The sequence below is a fragment of the Arvicola amphibius genome, chromosome 12 (assembly GCF_903992535.2).
Source record: "Arvicola amphibius chromosome 12, mArvAmp1.2, whole genome shotgun sequence".
In the NCBI taxonomy this organism is placed as follows: Eukaryota; Metazoa; Chordata; class Mammalia; order Rodentia; family Cricetidae; genus Arvicola; species Arvicola amphibius.
In genome coordinates this window covers 68,843,879-68,868,263 of record NC_052058.2, presented here as the reverse complement: position 1 = coordinate 68,868,263, position 24,385 = coordinate 68,843,879, and the positions used below count along the sequence as shown (strand labels likewise).

The 24,385-nt window shown below is 46.3% G+C and overlaps 1 protein-coding gene across 2 annotated transcripts in view; it reads right to left on the bottom strand.

Annotated features, from left to right (window-relative positions):
* Positions 1–24,385, bottom strand: part of Rgl1 (ral guanine nucleotide dissociation stimulator like 1) — a 248,957-nt gene that overhangs the window by 98,100 nt on the left and 126,472 nt on the right. Inside the window, exons 1-2 of one of the 2 annotated variants that reach the window (XM_038349183.2) lie at positions 12,682–12,882; positions 11,567–11,677 (exon numbers count right to left, since the gene is read on the bottom strand). In XM_038349183.2, the coding sequence (XP_038205111.1) occupies positions 11,567–11,677; positions 12,682–12,708 (138 nt within the window). In that variant the 5' untranslated portion in view covers positions 12,709–12,882. Of the gene's footprint in view, positions 1–11,566; positions 11,678–12,681; positions 12,883–24,385 lie in introns of those variants that run through there. The other variant, XM_038349180.2, reaches the window with a different exon arrangement.

Genomic DNA, 24,385 nt, shown 5'->3' with positions numbered 1-24,385 from the left:
CACCAGCCCGGGCTACCCAGTGAGTTTGAGGCCAGCCTTGGCTAACACAGCAAGATCCTGTCTCAAGCAAACAAAAATATCACTGTGTCAAATGCTGTGATGGAGCTTTTGGTAAGTCGTAAGGACACCCCTGTTCCCCCAAAGGCAATAAATCCAGAAGAGGTTAGGAAAATAGAAGACAAAAGATGGCATTTGAGCTGACTTGAAAGGTAAGCAGAGCTGGCCATCGGTCTTTGAGACTGGAAGCCTAGCAGGCAGACACAGGCCGTGACACAGGAAGCGCAAATCTGAGTATGAACTTCACTAGGTATAATGAAGTCTAAAGCTCTTCACGAAGTCAACCATGCAGGGAGCTAGAGCTCCAGGTGAATGGGAACTTTTGAGATCATGCTGTTCCCTGCATGGGTTCTGTCTAGCAGAAACCCATCAATACTCAGTGTGACCGAATGCACTGGTTAGGGCTAGAGGCTCAGGCAAGCACTTCTACCACTGGTCATCCCCAGTTTATCAAGCGTTCGTCCTGGAGTATGTCTGTTTGGGGACTGTCTCAGTTATAAATGGCTAAGAAGTTAGTTGGTAAAGAATAACATAATCTTCCAACCCCAAGCAAGGGTGGCTCATAGAGAAATGTCTGAGGAAACATAAGCCTCCCCCAAGAGACATTTCAGGGGGACAGAACATCAGGAGCCCCCCCCCCCCGCCCCAGGATACCCTGGCTAGCATGGCTTTTGAAAGCTGGTTCACGAGCCTGCACTGACTACAGTGTCACCAGGTCACATGAGGATGAATGTCACAGGGGGTCCTGATCAGTGTGTGCTCCCTTTGTCTGCACCACACGCAGTCAGCAGGCAAGAGAGAGCTCACTGTTTATCAGGAGCAGTGTGAGCAAGTCACTGATTAAGCCTCTTGGAACAGGAGACTTAATTTTCAGCTCGTGCTCTGGGTACAAGGGTCAGTTAGCCCCACAAATCAGATGAGAACAGGCACAGATTAACAGCATGGGTCCTGAGGTGCGACTCTCTCAAAGGGATAGGACAGCATCACAAGATGCTGGGGAGAGGCCCATTTGAATAGAAGGAAGGTCAGAACTGTGGCCAACCAGTCAAAAACCCTGGGGACTATTTTTAACCCAGAAAGGACAGGAAGGAACAAGAACAAAAAAAGGAACTCACACAGGAGAGATGGAAGGCAAGAAGGAAGCATCTGTAACAAGCAAGTGGAAAGGCAGGGAGGAAAATGGGACTTTAGAACTGTGTCCCGATGCCACAGGAAAGGGGCTGGGGTGGGAAGGAAGCATGGAGAGCAGCCACAGGACTCCTCGAAGGAAGCCTTTTAAATGCCTGTGTTGTAGGAAGGTGGGTTCTGGGTGGCCAGTAACAGTCTTGCCTCTGGCATTAGGTCACGAGTTCAAATCCCACATTGGCCTCAAATTGAGAGCTGATTTTGCTATTGCTTTACCACTCTCTGTGCAGAAAATTCAAAGTACCAGCGAGAAAAGGAGCATCCAAGAGAGAAGTGGAAAGCTTTCCTGCGCTAGATGCTCATGACAGCTCTCTTCAGAGTCCTGCGAGGAAGGGTTATCCACAGACAGCCCCAGGCTTGGCGTCCTCACTGCGCAGGAGCACAGGAGGGAAGATGCCAACTAGGTGGGCAGCAGGTGGAAAGAGGAAAACATAGATGATCTCCTAGAGAATGAGGAGAGGGAGGTGGGACTAAGGAGCAGAACATGTCCATCAAGCCCCTGGGTGGTGAGCAGAGAGGCTAAATGACAAGGATTCCTTCTGTTTGTACCACGACTCAACGATAGATATTAGCTAACTAAGTGACCTCATACAACCCACAGGCAGAAGGGAAAACAAGCGCTACCTCACCTTACAGAACTACAGGACTTAAAGATCACGTGGCAGTCTCAAAGTCAAGCAGTTCACTACTGGCTTGCGACTCAAGTATTCTATTAACCCGTCAGCAAGTGGCACAGTGAGAGTTTTTACCATTGTCCCACACCGTATTGAGGACCTGCAAGCACAATTTGTTAGTGCCCTAAATATTGTCCAACTGAGTCTAACATAATGAAATAGAACTGCTTCCTCCCTTCCATTATCCACCAGAAATATCACAGATAGAAGACAGAACACTGCCACTACTGGGTATCTTTACAAAGTTTATCATTTTTCAAATTTTATATACCTGTATGTGTATGTGGGGGGTGCTGTGCCCATGGAGGCCTGAGGAGGGTGCTGGATCTCCCAGAACTAAAGTTAGAAGTGATTGTAAGTCACCCCTACCCGAGTGCTGGGAACTCAACTCCAGTCCTCTGCAAGAGCAACAAGGACCCCTAACTACTCCCTCCTTGTTAAAAAAAAAAAAAACATAAAAATATTACCATCAAATTAACTACAGAAAAACAGAAGGGAATTGAAATGCAACCACTGGCTCCTAAGGAATGATTTAGCCTTGCACTGTGCGGGGGGCCAGACATAGAAAACACCAGATATTCATGAGGGTTAATCTTGATTATCCCCTGGCTTGGTCCAGGACCCATACACTAGTAAAGCACACTCTGGGGCGTGTCTGTCCGCGAAGCCTGGCAGCAAGAGCGCTCTGACAATTTGGGCTTAATCTGTTTCCGGATTTAGGACCTAAACTGACGGTTGGGAGGTGGTGGCACGAAGATGGAACCGGACTGAAGCAGTCAGTCCTTGGGGACGCATCCTCGGAGCAATGTCTTGTACTACATACCTTTCTTGTCTCTCCTCTGGGTTTCCTGTCCACAGCACTACAAACTGTTCCTCACCCCTCCCTCCCATGACAGACTGAAACTTACAAAGCCGTGAACACACTAAATCCCTTGAAGCACTTATATATAGCATTTTGTCAGAGCAATGAGAAAGGGAACTATTATTTTAATAAGCAAGTTTCACGAACCCCTGCCATGGTTTGGCCTTGCACTACTGCGTGTAAAATGAGAGTACAGAGATGGGGGACATGCTTAATACAGTTTCCTAAGCAACCTGAGGTTGCTCATAATGCCAAGCTTCAGGGGCCCATGTAGCAGAGCCACACCAACCTCTTTAAAGCTCTACGGCTGGGCTCAAAACGGCTTCCACAGTGAGGAGCGGACGTGGTCCTCTACTTAGTGAGCAAGTGTACACCAGATTCGAGGCGCTATGCAAGCACCTTACTAGCGTGAGTCATTCCTACGCCATAGCAATGTGATCAGAAAGGCAATGGATCCTCTCCACAGCAGAGGGACCCAGGCTTAGAGGGAGGGGGTGCACAACCTCTTAGCTCCAGCCGGCCCAGCACGTGGGAGGCCGAGATGAATTTTCTAAGCAGGTCTATCTGATTCCATAAAGCAGGCTTCCTAACCCAGGCCCCCACAGGAAATATCCCTGAGAGGAAAACACAGAGTTCAAAGACCAGCCGTGCTAATTCTCCAGGCAGGCCTTGAGGGTGCTGGGCTCTCCCTGCTAATGCTTGCTTAAGTCATTTTTAAGGAAGTCTTTATTTATTGTGTCTGCCATTCGAAGTCAACCTTTGGACAGAGACAGCCAGGTTTTTCCCCGGATGCCTTGCACACTAACCCAATGCTTCCGATTTCCTGGGTTTCCATTTGTGGTTATCAGTTACCTCAATGAACAACTTCAAGTGTCGCTCTTTCAACTGGGGAAGGACCATAAAGCACGGTATTTTTAACCAGCTTCTAATCCAGCTTCAGTTATTTTTACCTATATCCATTAAATGTCCGTGCGTTTAATTTTGAGATAAGAACCATCCACAGATTCTAAGCCCACGGTAACGAAGCCGCAGGCCTGTGACTAGACAAGAGTCATTACTGAGGGGCCAGCAGAGACTCGGCTGGTGGGGTGACCAACAACAGCCACTGTCAGCAGAAAAGACATGGTCTGGGCCTTCAAACTGTCTTTAGAATTATGACATAAAAGATTCGGCCTTGGCTTCACTTTTATGAAAGATGAAAATATTCAAAAAGGGAAGCATTGTTGAATACTTGACATAAAAGAGCAAACCTCTGGGATTTTTGTACACAAGATACAGTTTACTGTTGGAATTTAAATAAATGGATTACATTGAGCAATAAAAAGCTAGAAGATATCAGGATTTGTTTGTTTGCGGTTTTAATGAGAGTTCAAAACTTATCTAAAACCACTGACAACCATCTCTTCCCAAAGTGCCACCACCGGTACCCTGCGGAGTCACATTCTGGATAGTAAAGAAGAAATGGCTTTGGAGAAAGAAGCAAGAGAGGCCCGCATCATCAGAGCATAGCCTGGGGCCACAGCAAGGCTGAGACCCAGCCTTTCTTCAGTGGCGGTTGAAGGAGCCATGTAAGAGCAGGTTTTCTGTATGTGCACAGACTTCCCGTAGCAGGCAACTAACTGGTTGCCTACTGAACGCTGGGGGCTCGTTCTATCTTTATTTCTCCGGTGCTTCCTCTATCTGTAGTCTTAAAAAAAAAAAAAAAAACTAAAGGCAGTTGTCAGATTAAAGCTAGTCAGGCGATCTCAACGGCCACATGGCCGAGAGGTGACCAAAGGTTGAGGTTTGATCAATTATCCAGTAAAAAGTGACAGTATAAATACACAAGTCCTGGAAAGTAAAGGGTGAGAAAATACTTGCACATGTAGGCTGTAGGGAGAGAGGGGGCAGAGGGAGAGAGCCAGCAACCGCAGTGATCCTCCAAAGGCAGGAATGCCACACAGTGGCAGGGCGGGCTGGACACTGAGTAGGGACAGAGATAAAGAGCAGAACACCTAACTGTAAAATGTCTTGTGTCCCTAACAACGTGACTATTAGTTTAAATGCTGTTGTCTAGAATTCAGCTCTTTGATCACAGGACAGTGGGCTCTGGATTCACTCTCCCTCCCAGTCTACAGATACAGTGTTTCCTTCGCAGGGAAAAACAGAAGAACCAGGCCACAGAGTCCTCTGGAATCTGAGAAGCTATGCAGGGCTCCCTGCCTCTGTCTTGGTAAGCCTTCACTGAGATTAGGTCTCTGGTCACCATGCATCAAATGCACCCAGACCTGGAGTTTCCCCTCCTGGGAAAGGAAGCATTGCTAGTGCGCTACCTTAGTACATTTGACCCAAAGAGAGGACAGTGACACTGTCCCCAAGAGAGCAGGCCAGCTTTGGTCTGGCCAGTTCATGAAAAGCTAAGTGTCCAAGACCTCTGCCTACCTATGGGACCCCATCTACCCCCCCCCCACCACATACAGACAGACAGACAGACACACACACACACACACACACACACACACACACACACACACACACGACACTCACTCTCCCCCAGGCCTCTTCACTTTGCTGTCACTGTCTTTCCTCAGGTCCTCACTTCATTTTTCACCCCAATACCACACATGCCTCCTGTGGGGTCCCCTGGCTCCAGTCGGGCTTCCTTCCACTGCATCCTCCCTCAACCTCCCTCAGACTCGGTTATTACTCTAAAATGCACATCTGGTCACACTGCCCTGTTTAAAGCCCTTGGTTGTGATGCCCTTGTCATAGGGCAACTCCAATTCCACAGCTTGGTGTCCCCACAGCTAAGAGTCACGACTCTTCATGCCAGGTTCCTGCCTTTCTCTCTGGCCCCCTTTCTTGTCAATTTTCCCCACCATGTTCCGGCCTCTCCCCCAGGCTGAGACTCACACAGAAATCCCACCGCTGGCCTCCCTGCCTCCCCACACGCTGTGCTCTCTGAAGTGTTTGGGCCCTAAGACTAGCTTTAAGTCCCTCCTCAGCCATGGTCCTCCACGGAGGAGCCCTCCCTGCAGCGTGGCACACCTTGGCAGCCCACCACCCCCGTCCCTTCACGGTCCCCAGCAGCTACCCCATCCACCACACATACTGGAATCGGGTTGACTTTTTGTGTCCCTTGCTTGTAACCCTTTTAGAAGGCTGTTTCACTGAACTCTGTATCCCCATATTTAGCATGTTATCTGTGAAATGTTGATTGTGTTTGCCCGCAAATGACCCAGAAGCTAGCTCCAGAGAACTCCACAGCAACTCCAAGCAACTAGCCACACCCATTGGCCAGCCACAGACAGACTGCTGGCTTGAGTCTCTCAGAGAATGAAGCAACTTGTAGGACCGCTCCGCCTTCCAGCACTTGTCTTGCTCTGCTTATAGAAATCGACTTCTCTGCCCAAGCACACATCATGGCAGAGATGCTTTCCCTGACTTTTGTGCACGTTTTAAGGCAGCGTGTGGACGGGGGTCACGGCAGAGTCCGATCCCTTAGAAGGGAAAGTGTAAAAGGAAATTATGTTGGGGAGAAAGGAGACAAGAAAACACAGGCCCGTGCCATGGCAGATTCCGACAACGAGCTAACACGGAGAGGCATGCCACGTATCTCTCTGTTTCTTTCTTAATTCAAAACTCCAAAGAAGTAAGAAAGAAATACGTCTGTAGTAGGAATAGGATGCATCCTTTTAGGTATAAAGAGTTAATGTACCTCTAAAGTTCATGCTGCTCTTATTTGCTAAAGGTAGACATGGACATGTGTTTCTGAGCATTTGTGAACATTTTATTTATTATTTTTATATATTTATGTTTTGTCTGTTTACCACATGCATGCAGTACCCAAAGAGGCCAGAAGAGGGCATTGGATCCCCCGGGACTGGAGTTCAGAGGATTGTGAGACACCGTGTAGTGCTGGGAATCAAACCCAGATCATCTGGAAGAGCAGCCAGTGCTCTTACCCACTGTGCCATCTCTCCGGCCCCTAGACAAACATTTTTTAAAGCTAAATTCAGTATTCTATGGATCGACAAATGGAAATGGATATTCTTAATTGGATATTACCTATTCCTTATGCAGACCTCAAGAGATTTTTAAAGTACCCAACAGCAAGAAACTGGTATCTTGGGCAGTTCTAACGGCTACGTGGTCTTGGTTGGCGAAGGCTACCTCGTTATTGGACTAATCATTTGAGAAACATGTTCCCAAGGTCAGAATGAAAAATACCAGTTGCTTAGTTTTCAGATGGCTGCTAAATTTTGAGCTTTACTTTCCAAAGCCTAAATTAAACATTCCAGCAGACATGACTAGTTCAGCCCAAGGCCTGTTTTCCTAGATGGATGACCAATAGTAAACCAGAGGCTCCTCTGGGCTTATCTCCTTTCAGTTCTAACCCCACTCCTCTTTCCAGCCACACGGAACTGCACCGCTTGCCAGGCCCTAACTCACGCACCGCCCTTCCTTCTCCAGGGCTCCTCCACGGGAGGCACAGTCGGAGCTCAGGGTTCTAAAAGGCACTGGGAATGTTCTGTTGTTGTTGTTACAAAGAATAATCACTATCTTTGTGTGTGCCCTGCTCTGTTCCAGAAAGAATGTTGAGATAGCTATAAATAATCATTACTTAATTGATTTTCTTGCTCTCACGCCCCTCTGCTCCTCCTTATAGGCTGACGTCTTCATAGTGATTTGGCTTTAAATGAGAAGCAACCATACATTCATATTAATCAAGACAATATTAGTCCCACAAAGAAGGATGACGCATGATCTATCCATTCAACAAACATTTAATGGCTGTAGTTACATGATTCCATCTAGGGGAAGTATAAACAAACAGACAATTACAGCAGCATGAGGGAAGCACATAACAAGGCCCCGGATGCTCTGGGACACACAGAGGCACAGCTCATCTGAGTTCCAGCATCCAAGTTAGCTGACAACTCAGGGAAGCGCCCCACAGGAATGCAATATGCACAGCAACATCACGGCCACTATCAGGAAGAGTCCATGCAAATGGCGTAACCGAGAAGGAATGCCTCCGTCCAGATGTCACCAGCGCACTCCCCAAGCCGAAAGGTGGCCACAGCCCACAACACAGATCTACACAAGCCTCCCACATCTGTTTATTTCTGTAGTCCCTCCTCCTCCGGTTTACTGTTGTCTTCTACTTACCAAAACTTTCAACTCATCAAGAGTTGAGTGTGCAAGAGCGTGACAAGCACTAGACACTGGAAAGCAGGTACCAGGACCAGGCCATAGGGTCACATGACTACTGAAGTATAGAAGTGAGACTACCACCCCTGACCCAGTCCGCTCCCTGAAGGATGCAAAGTGAGCCCGTTACTAACAGTTCAATGTTATGCTTATCCTAGGTGTGATAACGTTTTTCTGGGCCACAAATCTGTCCTGTTCTGCAGACTCCAAAGCCCCTTCCCAGAATGCTCTTCTCCTGTCCCTTCAGGGACTTTTCCTACTTCAGAGAACATTGGTATTTTCCAATTCATTGTTCCTGTCACCATGGATGTATACCGCAATGGTGGTATCAAAGTCAAAATACCTGTTGACCAATTGCCCTTCCAAAATGCTACAAACTAAAAGAACATTGGCTGAAATTAATTTCTAAAGTCTCTTCCAGCCTTAGGCTTGTGTGAGTCTATGGCTGGACTGGAGCCACTGTGAGGGCTATGCGTTGGTAAAATTGTCCCAACTTTAGGTATTATTGTAAAGAAAAAAATGGGTCAAATTTCATTGCTATTGTCAATATACCCACACTGCCAATGGGAAAGACTACCATTGCATGTATGAGCAAGCCAGGCCTGGATCACACTCAGTATCTGTTTTAGGACCACTGCCATAGGGTTCTCCTCAAATGATCACAAACAAAGCTCCAACTTAAGAAAAAATATAGTATGACTTAAGTGTTTTGGCTTATGTACTTCATATCTAAGAATGTGTAATTATTCTGTACATTTTTAAGATTTACTTGCTTTATGTATATGAGTGTTTCTCCTTCATGACGGTATTGCATCTCCTGGAACTGGAGTTATAGGTGGCTGTGAGCCATCATGTGGGTGCTGGGAACCAAACCTGGGTTCTCTGCAAGAGCAACAAGTGCTTTTCACAGGTGAGCCACTTTCTGGCCCCAAGTGTGTAATTATTTAGTTATACCTCCTAGAACTGAATATTAATTAACCTGAATCTTACCACTAGAGAACACAGAAACTGTGGTCCATCTTTGGAAACTTGGTGTGGTTTGGGGACTGTGGTCATTGCTGTTGTCATTTAGATAGGGCCTGAGGTAGCTCAGACTGGCCTGAAATCACTATGTGGAAGAGGATGACTTTCAAGTCCTGATGCTTTCTGAATAACCTTTTTGAATAGCACTACAAACCCAGTACCAAGGTTATGCCCACACTCACATGCTAAAGGACCTTGTACGCCTCTGTCGGGTGCCAAACTTTACACATCCTAAGTGATAAGCCTATCAGTAAGATATACATCATCATAATCCATCTCATAACTTGCAGCTCTGGCTATCATTCAAAGCATAAAGAAGATCAGAAGACGAGTTCTGAAATCCTGCACCAGGAGTGATCTCTAAGGGAAGCATGCCGGAAGTGTCCTTGTTCTTGGGCACCAGTGATATCCTCAAGTACTATGGAAACAGCCTTTAGAGTCTGGGTAGTTCTTGACAGCAAAGAGCTAACATGTACAAATCCAGCCTGTACTATGTCTTGACTATATGACCCTGTGAGCAAGTGACTCACTCTGGGCATTGTTTTCATTGTATATAAAAGAAAGAGGCTTCATAATGGTACCTCCTCCATAAAAGCTGTTGTCAGATCCCAGTATGCATGAAGCGTCTTCCTCACCTCAGTCCCATTAACTCTAAAATTGTCCACTTTAAAGAATGCTGAATAGGTTACTGGAATGTAGGAAAACAAACACGAGGAAACCAACTGGGAGAAAAGAGAAAGATTTCATAGTTTCCGTGTCTCAACTGGTTGAGTCAAATTAAGTCTGGGGTTTCAGAGACCAAAACCAGAGCTTCTCCACAGGGCACCTAAGACAAGAAAGCAAGTGGCATTTAAGGTGAAGAGTTCTGACTTCTGGTGAGGTCACTTGTTCATATGGGAGGAGGGCAGGATTCCTCCAAGAACCGCCAACAGTTTACATGATCCTTCTCAGTATCTCAGACCGACAGCTTCACTCAGAGCCAGCTATTCTGAACTCTATAAGTCTAAGGCTACAGAGAGAAGCTGGATGAGGGGAGAAGAGAAATCCAGTGTAATCACTAAGTGGCTGTCAACATCTAAACAAGCGACAGTTTATTTGGGGTGGGGTCGCCTGTATTGCTCCCCTACGCTCCTGGCTACCATATCTGGCTAAACACTAACACTGCCACCCATGCAACCTTTGTATCATTAGAGAGGAGAATGACCCAGAAATGCAAAGGCTATTTGAAGACGACTGGTTCAGAGCTTATCAACCATTTAGAAATAGCCATACAGGTCAACACCATGCCAACATCACACTTAAATAATATACACAATGCCAAGGGAAGCAACACAGCGACTTGCCAGCACTCTCCACACAGTTCGTGTTAGGACCATGTTCTGAGTAAGGCACTTGCCTGGTACGGAAAAACTGCTACTTTTCACCAAGAAAGTGCCTGTCTTTGTAGGCCACATCTTCGGAGTCACCAACAAACTAACTGTCCTAGTCCAAAGTATCCTGACCCAAGCATAGGAGCAGGGAAATCTGAGCAGGGAAGGCCAACGTGAGAAAAGAAAAATCCTGTGTCAGCAGCCATGGCAGAAGATTATGGCCCCTGGCCTCCTGCCTCCAAACGCTGAGACTTACAAGTCATGTCAGCCCTGGTCCTCTCAGGACAGCCTGGACAGTCCACACCTTACCTGGAGACACTGCTCCAGACCTTGAGTGTTCTGAAACTAAAGTCGGTAAGTTGTGATGCAGGTATTTGCTCCCCACTTCTGGTCATCACCCACAAAAGCCCCAGCATGGCTCCATCGAAGCCAAGAGAACACCCTCCAGCCATCGCTTGTTCCCTCCCCAGGTTCCCATGTCATCTATAACCGTTCTCTTCTCCAGCTGAAGAATTCCTTCGTTCTCCCACATGTTCCTGTCCTCCCAAGGAGTGCTCCTGCTGCCAGGCTTTCTGTCTCACACAGTCCCTTCATTTGGGATGTGTTGAAAGATTCACCGGGGAAACTAAAAACACACATGACCCTCCCCAGTAGTTTATGGAAAGCAGCTTTTACCGAGTGTCTCCACTCCATGCCCCATACTCTACAGGCAAAGTCCCAATACTAAGTATGCATCAGCCTCCTCCCACACTAGAAAGAAGGTCACAATAGGAAACTGCACCCCCCAGAAGAAGCAGGTTAACGGCCTGTTGCTTGTACGTTCTGAGTTTATGGGATAAGGGAAGAAAAGGGTGCCTTCTGGGCACAGTGGCTATGGCACTTGCAGAACCAAGCTGAGCTTTCCGGCCTGTTCTCTGTGTGTCTGTCATCTTCTGCCACGCCACCCCCCAGTCTGTTTGCCAAGTACCTCAAGATGTTTCCGGAAGGTTCTGAATTATTGACAAACTTGGGGAAGATGCTTTGGAAAACACCAAGTACTGAAACAGACCTGTACAGCTAGTGCAAACACTTGGCCATCAGCAGTTTCCTTTTTAAGGCCAACTGGGGGCAGGGGAGAGACTGCCTTGGCTAAATAATAATGATATTCACAGAAGAGCAGACACTGGCGTTCCAAAGTTCAGGATCTAGGAAGCTCTACTCACCCCTAGCCATCTCGCTCCTTTATTGGCCGCCTGTTGAATCTGGACTCTTTTGAGGGTGACATGGTAAACAGCTCCTTCCTCAACTTCTTCACCCCAGTCCTGAATCGAGCTCTGCCAGGCATGGGATAAAGAGAAAGAAAAAGAGGGTCGTTGCGTATGCTGTTGTTTTCTTCCCTTTGCTAACCACACTCTGAGCTGCTTCCCTGCTTCCAGCAGCACTCAAAGCCCAAGATGGGCTGCTGGGAATACATATTCCAATCAGAGCAATACAAGACACATTGCAATAGGCAAGGCTGAAATTTTCTTGGCCCACAGCCCTTTCCTGTGGTATCAGGATCCTCTGACTTCTACAGTTCAGTTATTTTTCCTAGACTAGCCACATATCTTAAATCCTTTTTATTCAAGTTTTTTTTTTTTCTTCGTAAGGAAACTGTGGTTTAATTCTGATCAACTCTGTCCCTTTAAGTAAAACGAAAAATAACTCACTGGCAAAAACAAAAGTTTATCCCTCAGAGTCTAAGTGCTCAAACATTTGAGCAATGTCGATTTTAAACTCCCGCAAACATGTGTTTTAATGCCAAGAGCTCTCTTTGGGAAGTGAAGTTGTATGTCTTTTTCTCCTCTTACTGTTTTGGAACCCAGAAAAGTTAGAGGGAATGGGGAAAGTTTTTATTTCCGTAAAAATAACTCTGCAAGTGCAGAGAAAGCAACACATCCTCATGCAGCTTCCACTGAAATTCACACAGCGACCCCGTGGATAGCAATGCCCCCTGTTAAACCTCGGATCTGCCTTGAAGGGTTGCTGCGGGGAGGCAGAGGCTACACCGCTCCCCCAGACTGACTTCCTAGCTCTTTCCAAGCTCTGCTCTCCTGACACGCATCTGTCCCAGACACCCCGCGGGCGATGCCTGAGTACACAGGCAGCGTTTCTAGGGAGAAGAGGCGCCGCCGAGAGGGAGGGACACAAAGCAGAGTGAGAAAGCTCCCTTGGAGCGCGGGTCCGGGCGGCTCCGATCACTTCGACAAGACTCTTAACCACCCGGCCCGAGAAAGCGGGAGGTAGGAAGATTCCCCCAGCAGAGAAGTGTCCGGGAAAGGCAGGGAACTCGCGTTACCATTTTAGCTTGCCAAAGCAATTTCATTCTCAGTTTTCTCTCCAGTACGCGAACACTGCATGATGCGCCCTGCTCCGAGGCAGCCCCGGTGTCTCTCTGGTCCGGCTCCGGGTCCCCGCGCTTCCCACGCGTCCTGCTGCTCCGCCGCCGCTGCGCGCGACTCGTCCACAAAGGAGAGCGGCCAGCGAGCGAGAGAGCAGCCCGTGAGCCCGCGGCCGCAGACTCCTCCCCGCCACTCCGTGATGTCAGGCTTTCCTGTTTGTGCTTGCGAGCGCACTCTCCCTTTCGGAAGCCCCGCGGATCTAGGCAGTGAGCAATCGTTTCTCCAGCTCTGGAGTGGTCGGGAAACGATGCTTTCAAGTAGACCGGTTCATGGGGGGAGGGGGGAGTTCCTGGTGGCCACCAGGTGCCAAAATAGAACCATGTGTGCCACACGGCATGTGTGCGCGGCCTCTGCCGCCTGCTTCGCTGAAGGAAACTGGGGAAATTCAGGATAAAGGACACTTGTGTGATCTACTTGCTATTTTGAATTTGGAGTAATTAAATCAGAGTATCCTCGGCTTCAGGGAAGCTTCTTATTAGGATAAAGTCAGAAGATACCTAGGTATCTAAAAACCGTGCCCAGGGGGCTCTATCCTACCAAACACCTGCAACTGCCTGGACTGTTCCTAAAGTCCATTCTTGTTCATTTCCTTCTTTGTGACAAAAGGTGGCCCTGGCTAGCCTTGAACTTTTGGAACTTTTGTGGCAATCCTCCTGCTTCTGTACCCTGAGTTCTATGATTACAGGCAGGCATCAGCTCCACCACCCGTCCTGATAAGGCTTAGTTAAGGCCTTCCTAGGTACTGTGTGAGAGCAAAGTTGGGGAGGGTCTTGCTGGATCTGACAGTATGAGGCATGGGCCATAAGTGGTCCTGGGGGGGGTCTCTGGAATCCCTGTGAGTGGCCATGGGCTGTCTGCACTGTGAGGACCCAGTGAGATTAACTGCTGCAGGGAAAGCCCTTCAGAGGATGCTGCTGGTGAGAATTTTATGTTAACACAAAGATCTGTGTGTGACAATACATTACATTTTAAAAGATCTAGTTTCAATAAGTCAACAGCAAGAGATAACTGGTTACAATGCAGCCAAACTGCCCCTTCCAGAACTCCACACCAATCACAAAAACCTTAGGGCTCGTTTGTTTTAAAGACGTCACCCTGATCAATTTGAAAAAGGCTTCCTCCTAACTGCTGTGCTAAGGCATAGCACTGAGCTTTGATTAGTAATAAATACATCATGAGCTGAAATGTGAGGAGATCAAATGAGCGATGTCCCCAGAAGAGCAGAAATGAAAGACAGCAAGGGCTCTCTGCACACTTCAGAGTGTCTTCAAGTCACTCTGCCAGAGCTCCTCAGACAGCCACAAGCTTCAGGGGTCCAAGACTGTGTAGGGAGAGGAATGTCCTTTTTCAACCAAAGTGGCTGTTTCAGAAATGTAAATATCAAATACGTACACAAACATATACACACGTACACACATTCCTTCCACTGTGCTCAGTGCTCAGGACAGAGTGTCCCAGGAGCCCGGGAGAAAATATGTGGAGGCCCTACCTCAGACTTCTTAGGCCTTCCTCAGGGGCCCTGGGTCACACCTGGAGGACCTATTTGGTGATCCTGAAGACAGCAAGAGACAACCAAGGACAGAAAGCAACCCTTGAGATTGACTTCATCAGTGCTCTAACCCAATCCGGACTGTAAATCTGAAGCGTTTTGGAAAATTCCTTCCTAGATAATCAGTTTCTTCAATAGAAACGCCAGGAGAAGGTGGCTTGAACCTCATAAGCCCCTCCCAGGCGCTCTTCTCTCCTTCTCATCCTATGGCAGCATCTTGACTGGGCACCTACTGTGGAAAGGGAGGAAGAAGAGGATCCAGCTCAAACCCAGACTTGCAGTGCAGTCAACTTAGAAAATGGACTGAACTGTAAGCTACCCAATTAGACATTGTCCTTTAGAAGAATTCCTGTGGCCATCACGTCTCTACAGCAACAGGAACTCTGACTACGACATACACTAAGTAGAAATTAATTTTTAAAGGGAAGATGGAAGGGAGTTGGGGAAGGAAGAAAAAAAGGAGGTAAGCCCATGTTGATGAGGACACAGAGAAAAGGGACCCCCGTACACTGTTAGGAATGGAAGCAGTATCTACTATGAAAATCAGTACAGCTGTTACTCAAGAAGTCAAGAATGCATCTACCATAAGAGTCAGTGATACCAATTCTGGGTATTATAAAAGTATGTAACTCCAGATCTCTAAGATACACCTGAACTTCCATGTTTGGGACAGCATTATTCACCATGGCAAGTACAGAGACAATCCAGCTGTCAGCCAATGGATGAGTGGTTAAAAGAAAATGTGATGCAATGGATTGCCCAGCTTTTAGAAACACAGAAGTCCTGTCATTTGTGACTACATGGATGGACCTGGAAGATGCTATGCTGAGGGAAAGAAGTCAAGCTCAGAAAGACAATGTAAGATCTCTCTTCCATCAGGAATCTGAGTAGCCAAACACATACAATCAGAATAAAATGGTGATGCCTGGTGGGTATAGGAGGAGGAGGCTAGGAAGGTAATGACCAAAGAATACAAAGTTTCAATAATATGAGATAATTTTTGCATAGGGCCTATAGCTACCATATCGTGCATTTTAAGGTGCCTGAGAGCAGATCTTACATTAACATGATAGCAACAATAATAGTGGAGTAGGAAGAAACACTGAAGAAGATGCACCTGTCCTTGGCCTTGATGGTGGTGATGGTTTCATGGCTTTGTCCTGATCTCTAAGCTCATCAAATTATAAATATTAAATATATACACATGTCACATGTCACTCATACCTTAATGAAGTCACTTAAAAAGTTTGTCTTGAAATAGCAATGCCAACGTAAGATGGCTAGAAGTAACAAGACCTCAGTTTTGTCGCCCCAGATTCAAGGCCGGCCTAAAATGGCCTATGCTGAATCAAAAGTTTAGGGAGCCAGGTGATGGTGGCACATGCTTTTAATCCCAGCACTTGGAAGGCAGAGGCAGGTGGATCTCTATGAGGCCAGCCTGGTCTAGAGAGCAAGTTCCAGAACAACCAAAGAAACCCTGTCTCAAAAGGCAAACAAACAAGAGTTTAAAGCAAAGCAGCCCTAAGAGAGAAGAGGTAATAGCAATAACTGTGGGAAGAAAAGGAAGTGAGTAGTCTCTCGTCCCTCCATACCTTGCCTTACTGTGGCTGAGCAAAAATTGTCTCCATCATCCCACAACGACTACCTACAGGGCAGCCTTTCCTACTCACTGCTAATAGAGTTGAAATGAAACTGGTAATTGTCATTTGCAATAATTTTGTTAATAACTATGCCTTCAAATCTCTGTAGATCCCGAACAACAATTTTGGAGGGATAGATAACAAATAAATCAGATACTTGTTAACTTTACCTCCAGCAAGAGTTAACTATGGCTGAAATGCGGGGCCCTCGATCCTCTGGACAACCCCATGAATGCTTCTTTCTCCCTGGTCTTCAGGTTTGCAGGCTGTGCTGCTTAGCAATAGCTTCCCACACTCGGTTTCCCAGTATCATCTGGGCACTCTGTTATGGTTGTTTCCAGTGTGAAAACTGGGGTTGTGCTGGGGGTGCAACTCGTTGATAAAGTGTGTGTTCAGTATGTACAAGGCCTTAGGTTCAATCGCCAACCCTACAATAAAGAAATAAAAAGTAAAAAAAAAAAAAAAACCCCTGAGGTTGCCCCAGTCGCCTGCTTCGCGCTTGAACTTTCAACCTTGTTTTGCAAAGGATAAGGCACCGGTCACGCTTGGTCAAAGATGAATGTCCTTTAAACAACAGACAGTCACTGTCATTTTCTCAACTCAAAGTGACCTTGTTAATCATCACAGAGATACTATAAGGTGTATCAACTAAAACTCTCAATGTTCTGCGAGTAGATTATTCCATTCATGCAAGCAAATTATGAGCCAATTTTAGACAGTCCTATTGTAACTAAAGAAAGGGCTGCCCTAAGGGATGGAAAATGAAGAAGGAGGAAATATAAGCAAATACTATTCAGCAACTGGCAGGCCCGAGGCAGAGGGCTCCTGTGGCCATGACAGCAAATGCTCTTCAACTAATATTTTCGTCATTTGTTGGTGGCTACTCCCAGCTGCTGGCGATGCTTACCTATAAAGGAAGCCGAGTTATGGGACATCATTTGTACCTGTGGCTAACACGTATCAATGCCTCATCTAATTACAGATCTCTGTGAAAGAAAAAAGGACACAGTCAGAAATGTGTCCACAGAGATGAAACGATCAAGACAGCAATCAGCTGATGCATGCTGCCAGGTTCTGTGTGGCATCTAACAACACACTGCAGAGGGCACGGTGAGTGAGTGATTCTGGAAAGAGTTACTGGACAATTAGTCAGATCGCCTTTTCTTCCCCAAAGCTAAAGCATGGTATTGAAGTAGTAGTGAGCCTCAAGAAAGGGAGCTGGCAAGATGGCAAAGAGCAATGGCTCTTCATTCAGAGACACCTAGAGTCAAGGTCTAGCACAGCCACTTCACCCTAGGCAAGACCTTCACTCCAAGCCTCCTGGTCCTATTAAGAAGATAGGAAATGCAAACACTTCTGTCGTTGGCTCACAGTATTAGTTGAGATAATACACATCAAGCCTTTAGAACAGCACCCAACACCTGGTGACTACTCCACGCTCATTGGCAGTAGAAGCCGCCATATGTTAGGTTAAAGAATTGCAAAAGCATCCAAACTGACAAAGTGGAGAGGAGGGAAGGGAAGTGGGAGGAGGGGAGGAGATGGAAATTTTTAATAATAAAAAAAAAAGAATTGCAAAAGCTACAGGAAAGTAATGATGTTAAAAAAAAAAAAAAACCTGGCCCCTCTTTGAAGTAGCTCAAGATTCTATAGCTTGAAGACAGAATTTCACTCTATAAAGATCACAGAGAGCCCTAAGCCTCACACAGTGTACAGTCCAGTGAACGACATTTACTGAGTTGCTACAGACCCAGAAAAAGACAGCGTTCAGTGTTCCTGCCTATTCAACCCATTCTGCTCCTCCTCGCAGTAGCCAAAGCATCTTTTCCAACCACATTACCATCTCCTCCTGCTCTTTACCCCTCTAGGGGCTTCCTGTTGCCAAGGATGATAGACTAACTGCTTCCTACACCCCACACAGCCTGGCTGAGGCTGGCCTCTGCCCACCCATCTCCTTCCTTCCCCTTACCCCACTGTGCTCTCACACTTCAGCTGCTGGCTCGTTTTTGACATCTTGGACATGCCCGACTCCTCCTGCCAGAGGGCCTTAGAGACATCATCTTCCTTGTGTAGGACACTCTAGCCTCCTCTGGCTCGGCTCTAAACACACTCACAGCCTCCATCCCTCTTTCCTCACAGCTCAGTCAGTTAATGCTCGCACTGACAGCCGTAAGACTCTTTTACTAGACTGTAAACTCTATGAAGGCAGAGGTGATGCCAGGTTCTCTCACCATTGTGTGCTGGACCCTTACAGTGCTGAGCAGACAGAGGTCTGCTATGGCTATTAGCACTGCAGATGCCAAACAACGAGCGAGCGAGAGAGAGAGGCTTTGACAGCTAGATGAGGGGATCGCGTTATAAAGTCAATAAGGGTCTAATAAATAGGGTTGAATGACAAATAACTCTTAGATACTGTCACTATCTTAAAGGTGTTTATTATACTTTAAAATGAAAGGAAAAGTATCTAGGAACTGGGTGAATGGTGATTTCCCAGCACTAAAGATCAGCAAGTAAGACTAGCAGACCAGAGCAAGCGGAGTGAGGGGCCTGGAGAGGCCAGAACCAGCAGGCAAGGCTCACTCTAGAAAAGCCTTGCAGGGGTTGGAGGGGTGGACTCAAGTCAAAAGCACATACTGCTTTTGCAGAGGACCCCAGTTCAGTTGCCAACAATAGAGTGGGCAGCTGCAAGTTCAGCTCCCGGCATGCATGGCTTCTATGACACTTGCACTTAAATGCACATATACATGTATGTGCATGGTTTTAAAATATATTAAGTTTTAAGTCTTCCAGGAGGGACATGAGAATGGAGAGTTGGAGTGACTATAATTAAGACGGACCATATACATACATGTATGAAACTGTCAAAGAATACATAAACCTATTCTTCAAAATGCATCATATAATACAGCTTATTTTTAAGGTTTCTCAAGACAGGGTTTCTCTTTGTAACAGTCCTGGCTGTCCTGGAACTTGCTTTGTAGACCAGGCTGGCCTTGAACTCATTGAGATCCACCCGCCTCTGCCTCCCGAGTGCTGGGACTAAAGGTGTGTGCTCTCACTGTCTGGCTACAGCTTTTTATAAAAGGTTGTTGTCACTTAGACTTTTGAACAAAGAGAAACATGCTTTGAAAGAAAAGGGAGGAAGACACGCTCAAAGGAGACAGAAAAAGATGAGATTTGGACCCTGTGGTCCAGGAAAACAGGCATAGACAAAGTAGGCCACACCTAGCCAAGAAGCTGCTTGCAATTGAGACGTGCTGAGGGAGAGAAAGTTGGTTTCGCCAATAGAGTGTCACCACATAGTCAGGCATGCACCGGCCGCCCCACACCCAGAAGCTGGCCAACACAAGTGGACTCCAGTGGACTCATGATTTGATAGGTTTTCTGACTTTCTTTTTCTTTCTTTTTTACATTCTTTTGTTTGCTTGTCTGTTTTGGATTTTCTTTTCTTTTGCATTTTTTGGTTTTTTTGTGAGAGAGAATATGAAGTTGGGTGGATAGGAATGTGGAGAGGAAGTGGGGGGAGCTTGGAGAGGAAAAATGATCAAAATATATTGTACAAAAAATATTAAAGACTTTAAAGATAATCTGAAATGCTAAAAACTAGATGACTCTCACACTTGTCTATAGATTAGCTTGTGAGGAAAAACAGCTGAGAGAAGGCTGTGGAAGGAATCTCTTTCTAAATGAGCAGCTACACTCAGAGCGACAAGCTACACTCAGAGTCACATGGGAAGAACAAACGCTGCAACATGATGACATGCATGTAGGCATCATGCTACAAGAAAATGAGCGAGCAAAGCAAATAAACAAGTTAAAAGTTTCAGGACTAGAACTCTGAGAATGTAGGGACACGTAAATAAAGATAAACAGGGATTCTGCTTTGGGGACAAAATACTGACTCAGTTCTGAGGAGAGAGAAACTGGAGACAGTGACTGAGGAGTAACTGGAAAGAGGCAAAGGCAGGAAGCATGAGCTAGCTCATGTGCAGGAAGCATGAGCTAGCCCATGTGCAGGAAGCGTGAGCTAGCCCATGTGCAGGAAGCGTGAGCTAGCCCATGTGCAGGAAGCGTGAGCTAGCCCATGTGCAGGAAGAGTGAGCTAGCCCATGTGCAGGAAGCGTGAGCTAGCCCATGTGCAGGAAGCGTGAGCTAGCCCATGTGCAGGAAGAGTTCACAGGTGCTGGGCGGGGGTGCCGGCAGCATGCAACCAGCCTCAATATGTGCCCCACAAGAGAAAAACAAAAAGTACCAGTGACGAGCACGAGATGGAGAGAGGAGGGCCAGGGCTGTGGGAAGCAATGATGGGAAGAAAGCTCACTGCACTTAGAAATTCTCCAGCTGAAGTCAGTGCTGGACGACAGTCAATGGACTTGTCAATATTTTAAACAGGGACTGCCCTCTGCCATTGTTGTGAGATGCAGCAGGGATTTTTAAGAGAGTTCTGTCTATTTTAAAAGTCTACAAATGTTTTTGAAAAAATTATCGTAGTTATTCTATGACACTCTTCAATAAAATGTAACCAGAGTTAATTGAAAGTCTTAGTGTGGTCAGTTACATAACAGCAGAATTGCTGAATGGCTTAAACACAGTGTTTTCCCAGAAATATTTGTCTTCTGGATGAAACCAAGAATGGAAAGTTCCTGGCTTCAAGAACAACGTCTGAGAAGGTGGAAAGAAAAGAAAAGCCTACATGATGGGAATGAAGCTTTAGTTAACCAAGCTGCCACAAATGTACTCCACAAAGAAAAGGTAGGTTTCCACACTAGACAGTTGACTGTGTGGTGTTGGATGTTCTTCTGTGGATGTGTTGTTCTTACTGGTTGATGGATAAAGTTCCATTAGATAACCCCTACTTTCTTAAAACAAAGGAAAAAATGTTTCATACATACACTGCCAAGAAAAATTTTAGGGCTAGGTCCTTATATTTGAGGGTTAAACTGCTGGAATCAGTTCACAGTGGCCATAGCGATCCTGCTTGTTTTAAAGCATAGAATGAGATCTTATAATAATTTGCTTTTCTGTTGCTAAACATCATGACCAAACTCAGCTTGGGGAGGAAAGGGTTTATTTCATCTTACAGTCTGCAGTCCATCAGAAAGGGACATCAGGGTAGGAGTGAAGAAGAGGCCTCAGAGCAACACGGCTTAGTGCCCTGTTCTTGAGCTCTTTCTTGGGTGATTTTCTTACACAACCCAGGGGTGGCACTGCCCATAGTGGGCTAAGCCCCTCCCACATCAACCATCACTCAAGATAAAATATCCCACCAACTTGTCTACAGGCATTTTCTCAGTTAAGGTTCCCTCTTTCAAGATGACCCTATCTTGTGTCAAGTTGGCAAAACAAAAACCAACCAACCAAACAAGCAAAGCAGTACAGGCTATAGAATAGAAACTGCCTTGTTTGGGATAGGGGGCGAGAGGGGGAGTTACCTCGGCTCATTTGGCTTCTTCTAGGTGATGGGAAAGCTGCTGTCTCTAACAATTACAACAGACCACGCCCACCTACCTGGTTCTCCCTTTCAATCCTTTCTCCAAGGGTGGTGGTGGTGGTGGCGGCAGCAGGCAGCAGCAGTAGTGGTGATGGTGCTGTGTGTGTGTGTGTGTGTGTGTGTCTGTTTGTCTATCTGTCTGTCTATCTACATGCCTGTGTATGTTAGGGGAGGGGAGTATTTATAGAGTAACCTGGATTTCATCTCAAAGTACAGAGAAAATTTAATGATTTCTCTCAACAGTTCTCCCACCCAATGGGAACACACTGTAATGAGATGATAGCATTCAGCCAGGCCTGGGAGTACAAGACTGTAACCTAGATATGTAGGAGACTGAGTCAGGAGGATCATAAATTCAAGGCTTGCATGGGTTACAGACGAGTGGAAGGTCAGCTTGGGCAACTTAGTGAGGCCCTGTCTCAAACTAAAAATGTTAAAAAAAAAAAAAAAGAAGAGGTGGGAGCATTTGGGTCCACTGTGATAGAGTGCTCACCTAGTATGTGGGGGGCTATGGGTTCAAACCCCAATAATATAAAAAAAAGAAAGAAAAAATATTGGCAATGATGCAATGGCAGTAGTGACACACCTTCCTCGTCTAGTCAAGCAGATAGCATTGACTCTGCCCAGAGGAATTTGTTACCTATATCTTGCCAGGCTGCCCACCTGCTGGGCTGGTGTATCATGGTCTTGGGGCACCACACTGCCAGGTGCCCACCTGCTGGGCTGGTGTGCCATGATCTTGAGACATCTCACTGCCCTGGCTTTAGCTCATGACTTTACCATGAGAAGCAGCTGGCAATCTTGGCACACATGCCTGGTCCAGACAAAGTTTCTGGTCTTCCCATGGGGGCAGGTCAGGGTAGAGCAAGTGTTTGGCAAACAGCAGCAGCAAACTCTTCAGCTTGACTCTACACATCCATACCAGACTCAAGCTGCCCCAAAGGACCCATAGGTTTGGAATCTGTCCCAAAAACCTTAAAGAATAATTGACTTTGGGTGAAGGGTCAAGAATTCTAGGACAAAATTACACCTTCTAGGAGAAGTCAAGGAAATCACTCCACAGCATCTAGAAAAGGCCTCCTGCTGGCTTTTATCTCCCAGAACAGCTGCCATGCCCAGTGGTTTGCTATCTCTGGGAGAGCAAAGTAGAGATTTAGTTGTTTAACTCATCAAATCAGCCAGACCTACACTCTAGCCAATATGCCTACTAGTCAGAACAGAAATCAGCAGGCTCATGAGAGAACCACTTCACCAGGACAGATCACACCACCAGCAGTGATTTAGGAGCAGTCAGATTTTAAAAGTTGCGGTGGTTTGAAAGAAAATGGCCCCCAAAGGGAGTGGCCCTATTAGGAGGTGTGGCTTTGCTGGAAGAAGTGTGTCACTGTGGGGGCTGGCTTTGAGGTCTCTTTTGCTCAAGCTTCCCTCAGTGTGAGAATCAGTCAACTTCCTGTTACTTGCAATATGTAGCCCTCTCAGCTATTCCTTCAGTACTGTGTCTACTTGCATGCCACCATGCTCCCTGCCATGATGGTAATGGACTGAACCTCTGAAACTATAAGCGAGCCACCCAAATTAATTGTTTTCTTTATAAGAACTGCTATGGTCATGGTATCTCTTCACAGCAATAAAATCCAAAGACAAAAGTCTTTACCTAATTACTAGCATGCAAGAAAGGCTTACTGAGTATCCACTGTACACTGGACCCTTTGCTAGACGTCTCGGAATGAACTCGACCACACAACTGTGATGTCTGCCTCACATAGGAATGAAGAAGAGCAGTTTTGTCACTGCATGGCGGGAGCTGAGAGATGTACTGGTGGCAAGCACAGGCTAAATGTACAACATCGAAAGCAGATTTTCCAGGAAAAGCAATTGATCAGAAATAGTAAGGGAATAGAAGGAAGGAGCCATCCAGACAGGAAACAGATAGGGATCCAGGCTCTAGAGTTAGGATCAGAGCTACAGAAGAATGCTGGGGCCAGTAGTAGGGGGGCATTACAGTCAGTAAAGTGCTTGCCTTGGGGGCACTAGAACCTGAGTTTCATCCAACAGAACCCACGTAAGAACATCAGCGGTGGTAGGGCTCCTGCTTATAACCCTAGCAATGGAAATGCAGAAACAGGAGAATAACCCCAGCACTGGTAGTGGAGACAGGAGGACTCCTAAGGCTTCCTAGCCAACCACATTAGCCTGATTGTCAACCTCCAAACCAGTAAGAAACCTTATATCAAAGGAGGTAAGTGACATTCCTGAAGATGGTGCTGAGGTTGCCTTCTGGCCTCCACACGTGTGCAACCTCCCCAACACACACACACACACACACACACACACACACACTTTTTTTTAGTCTTAGTTCACAAACATGTCAAAAAGACTGACATGGTACAATTGAGTACCAATATCTTTATAATCCTCCCTTATCCACAGTAAGAGATAATCAGAAATAACCAGTAATAGAACAGAAGATATAACAACACGCCATCATGAACATTTAGAAAAGCAACTTCTCTCTGTCTCTGTCAAAAGTTGAGACAATAAAGGCAAAACAAAAATTAAAAGAAAACTAAGAATCAAGAATATTATGTCCATAACACAGTTGACCCCAAGTAACTGAACCATGGCTTTGGGGTATAGCTTATAATATACTAACCAGGTGAATGTCTCCTAGAAACAAGTCTGTTTTTATTTTTTGTAATCCATTAATATTCTGTGAAGGATAAGGTTAGGAAATAATCAGCACATAGCAGCTGAGCTGTGCACACCAGTCCAGGACCTAAGGAAGGGAGATGTTATGACTGACTTGATACACAGGGGAGCCTGACTGAAGAGTAGCTATGGTTGACCACGAGAACATTTAGCATGTCTGAGAGATTGGCAGTTGAGACCATGGACCTAGTAGGGAAAACAGCCCTCTCTTC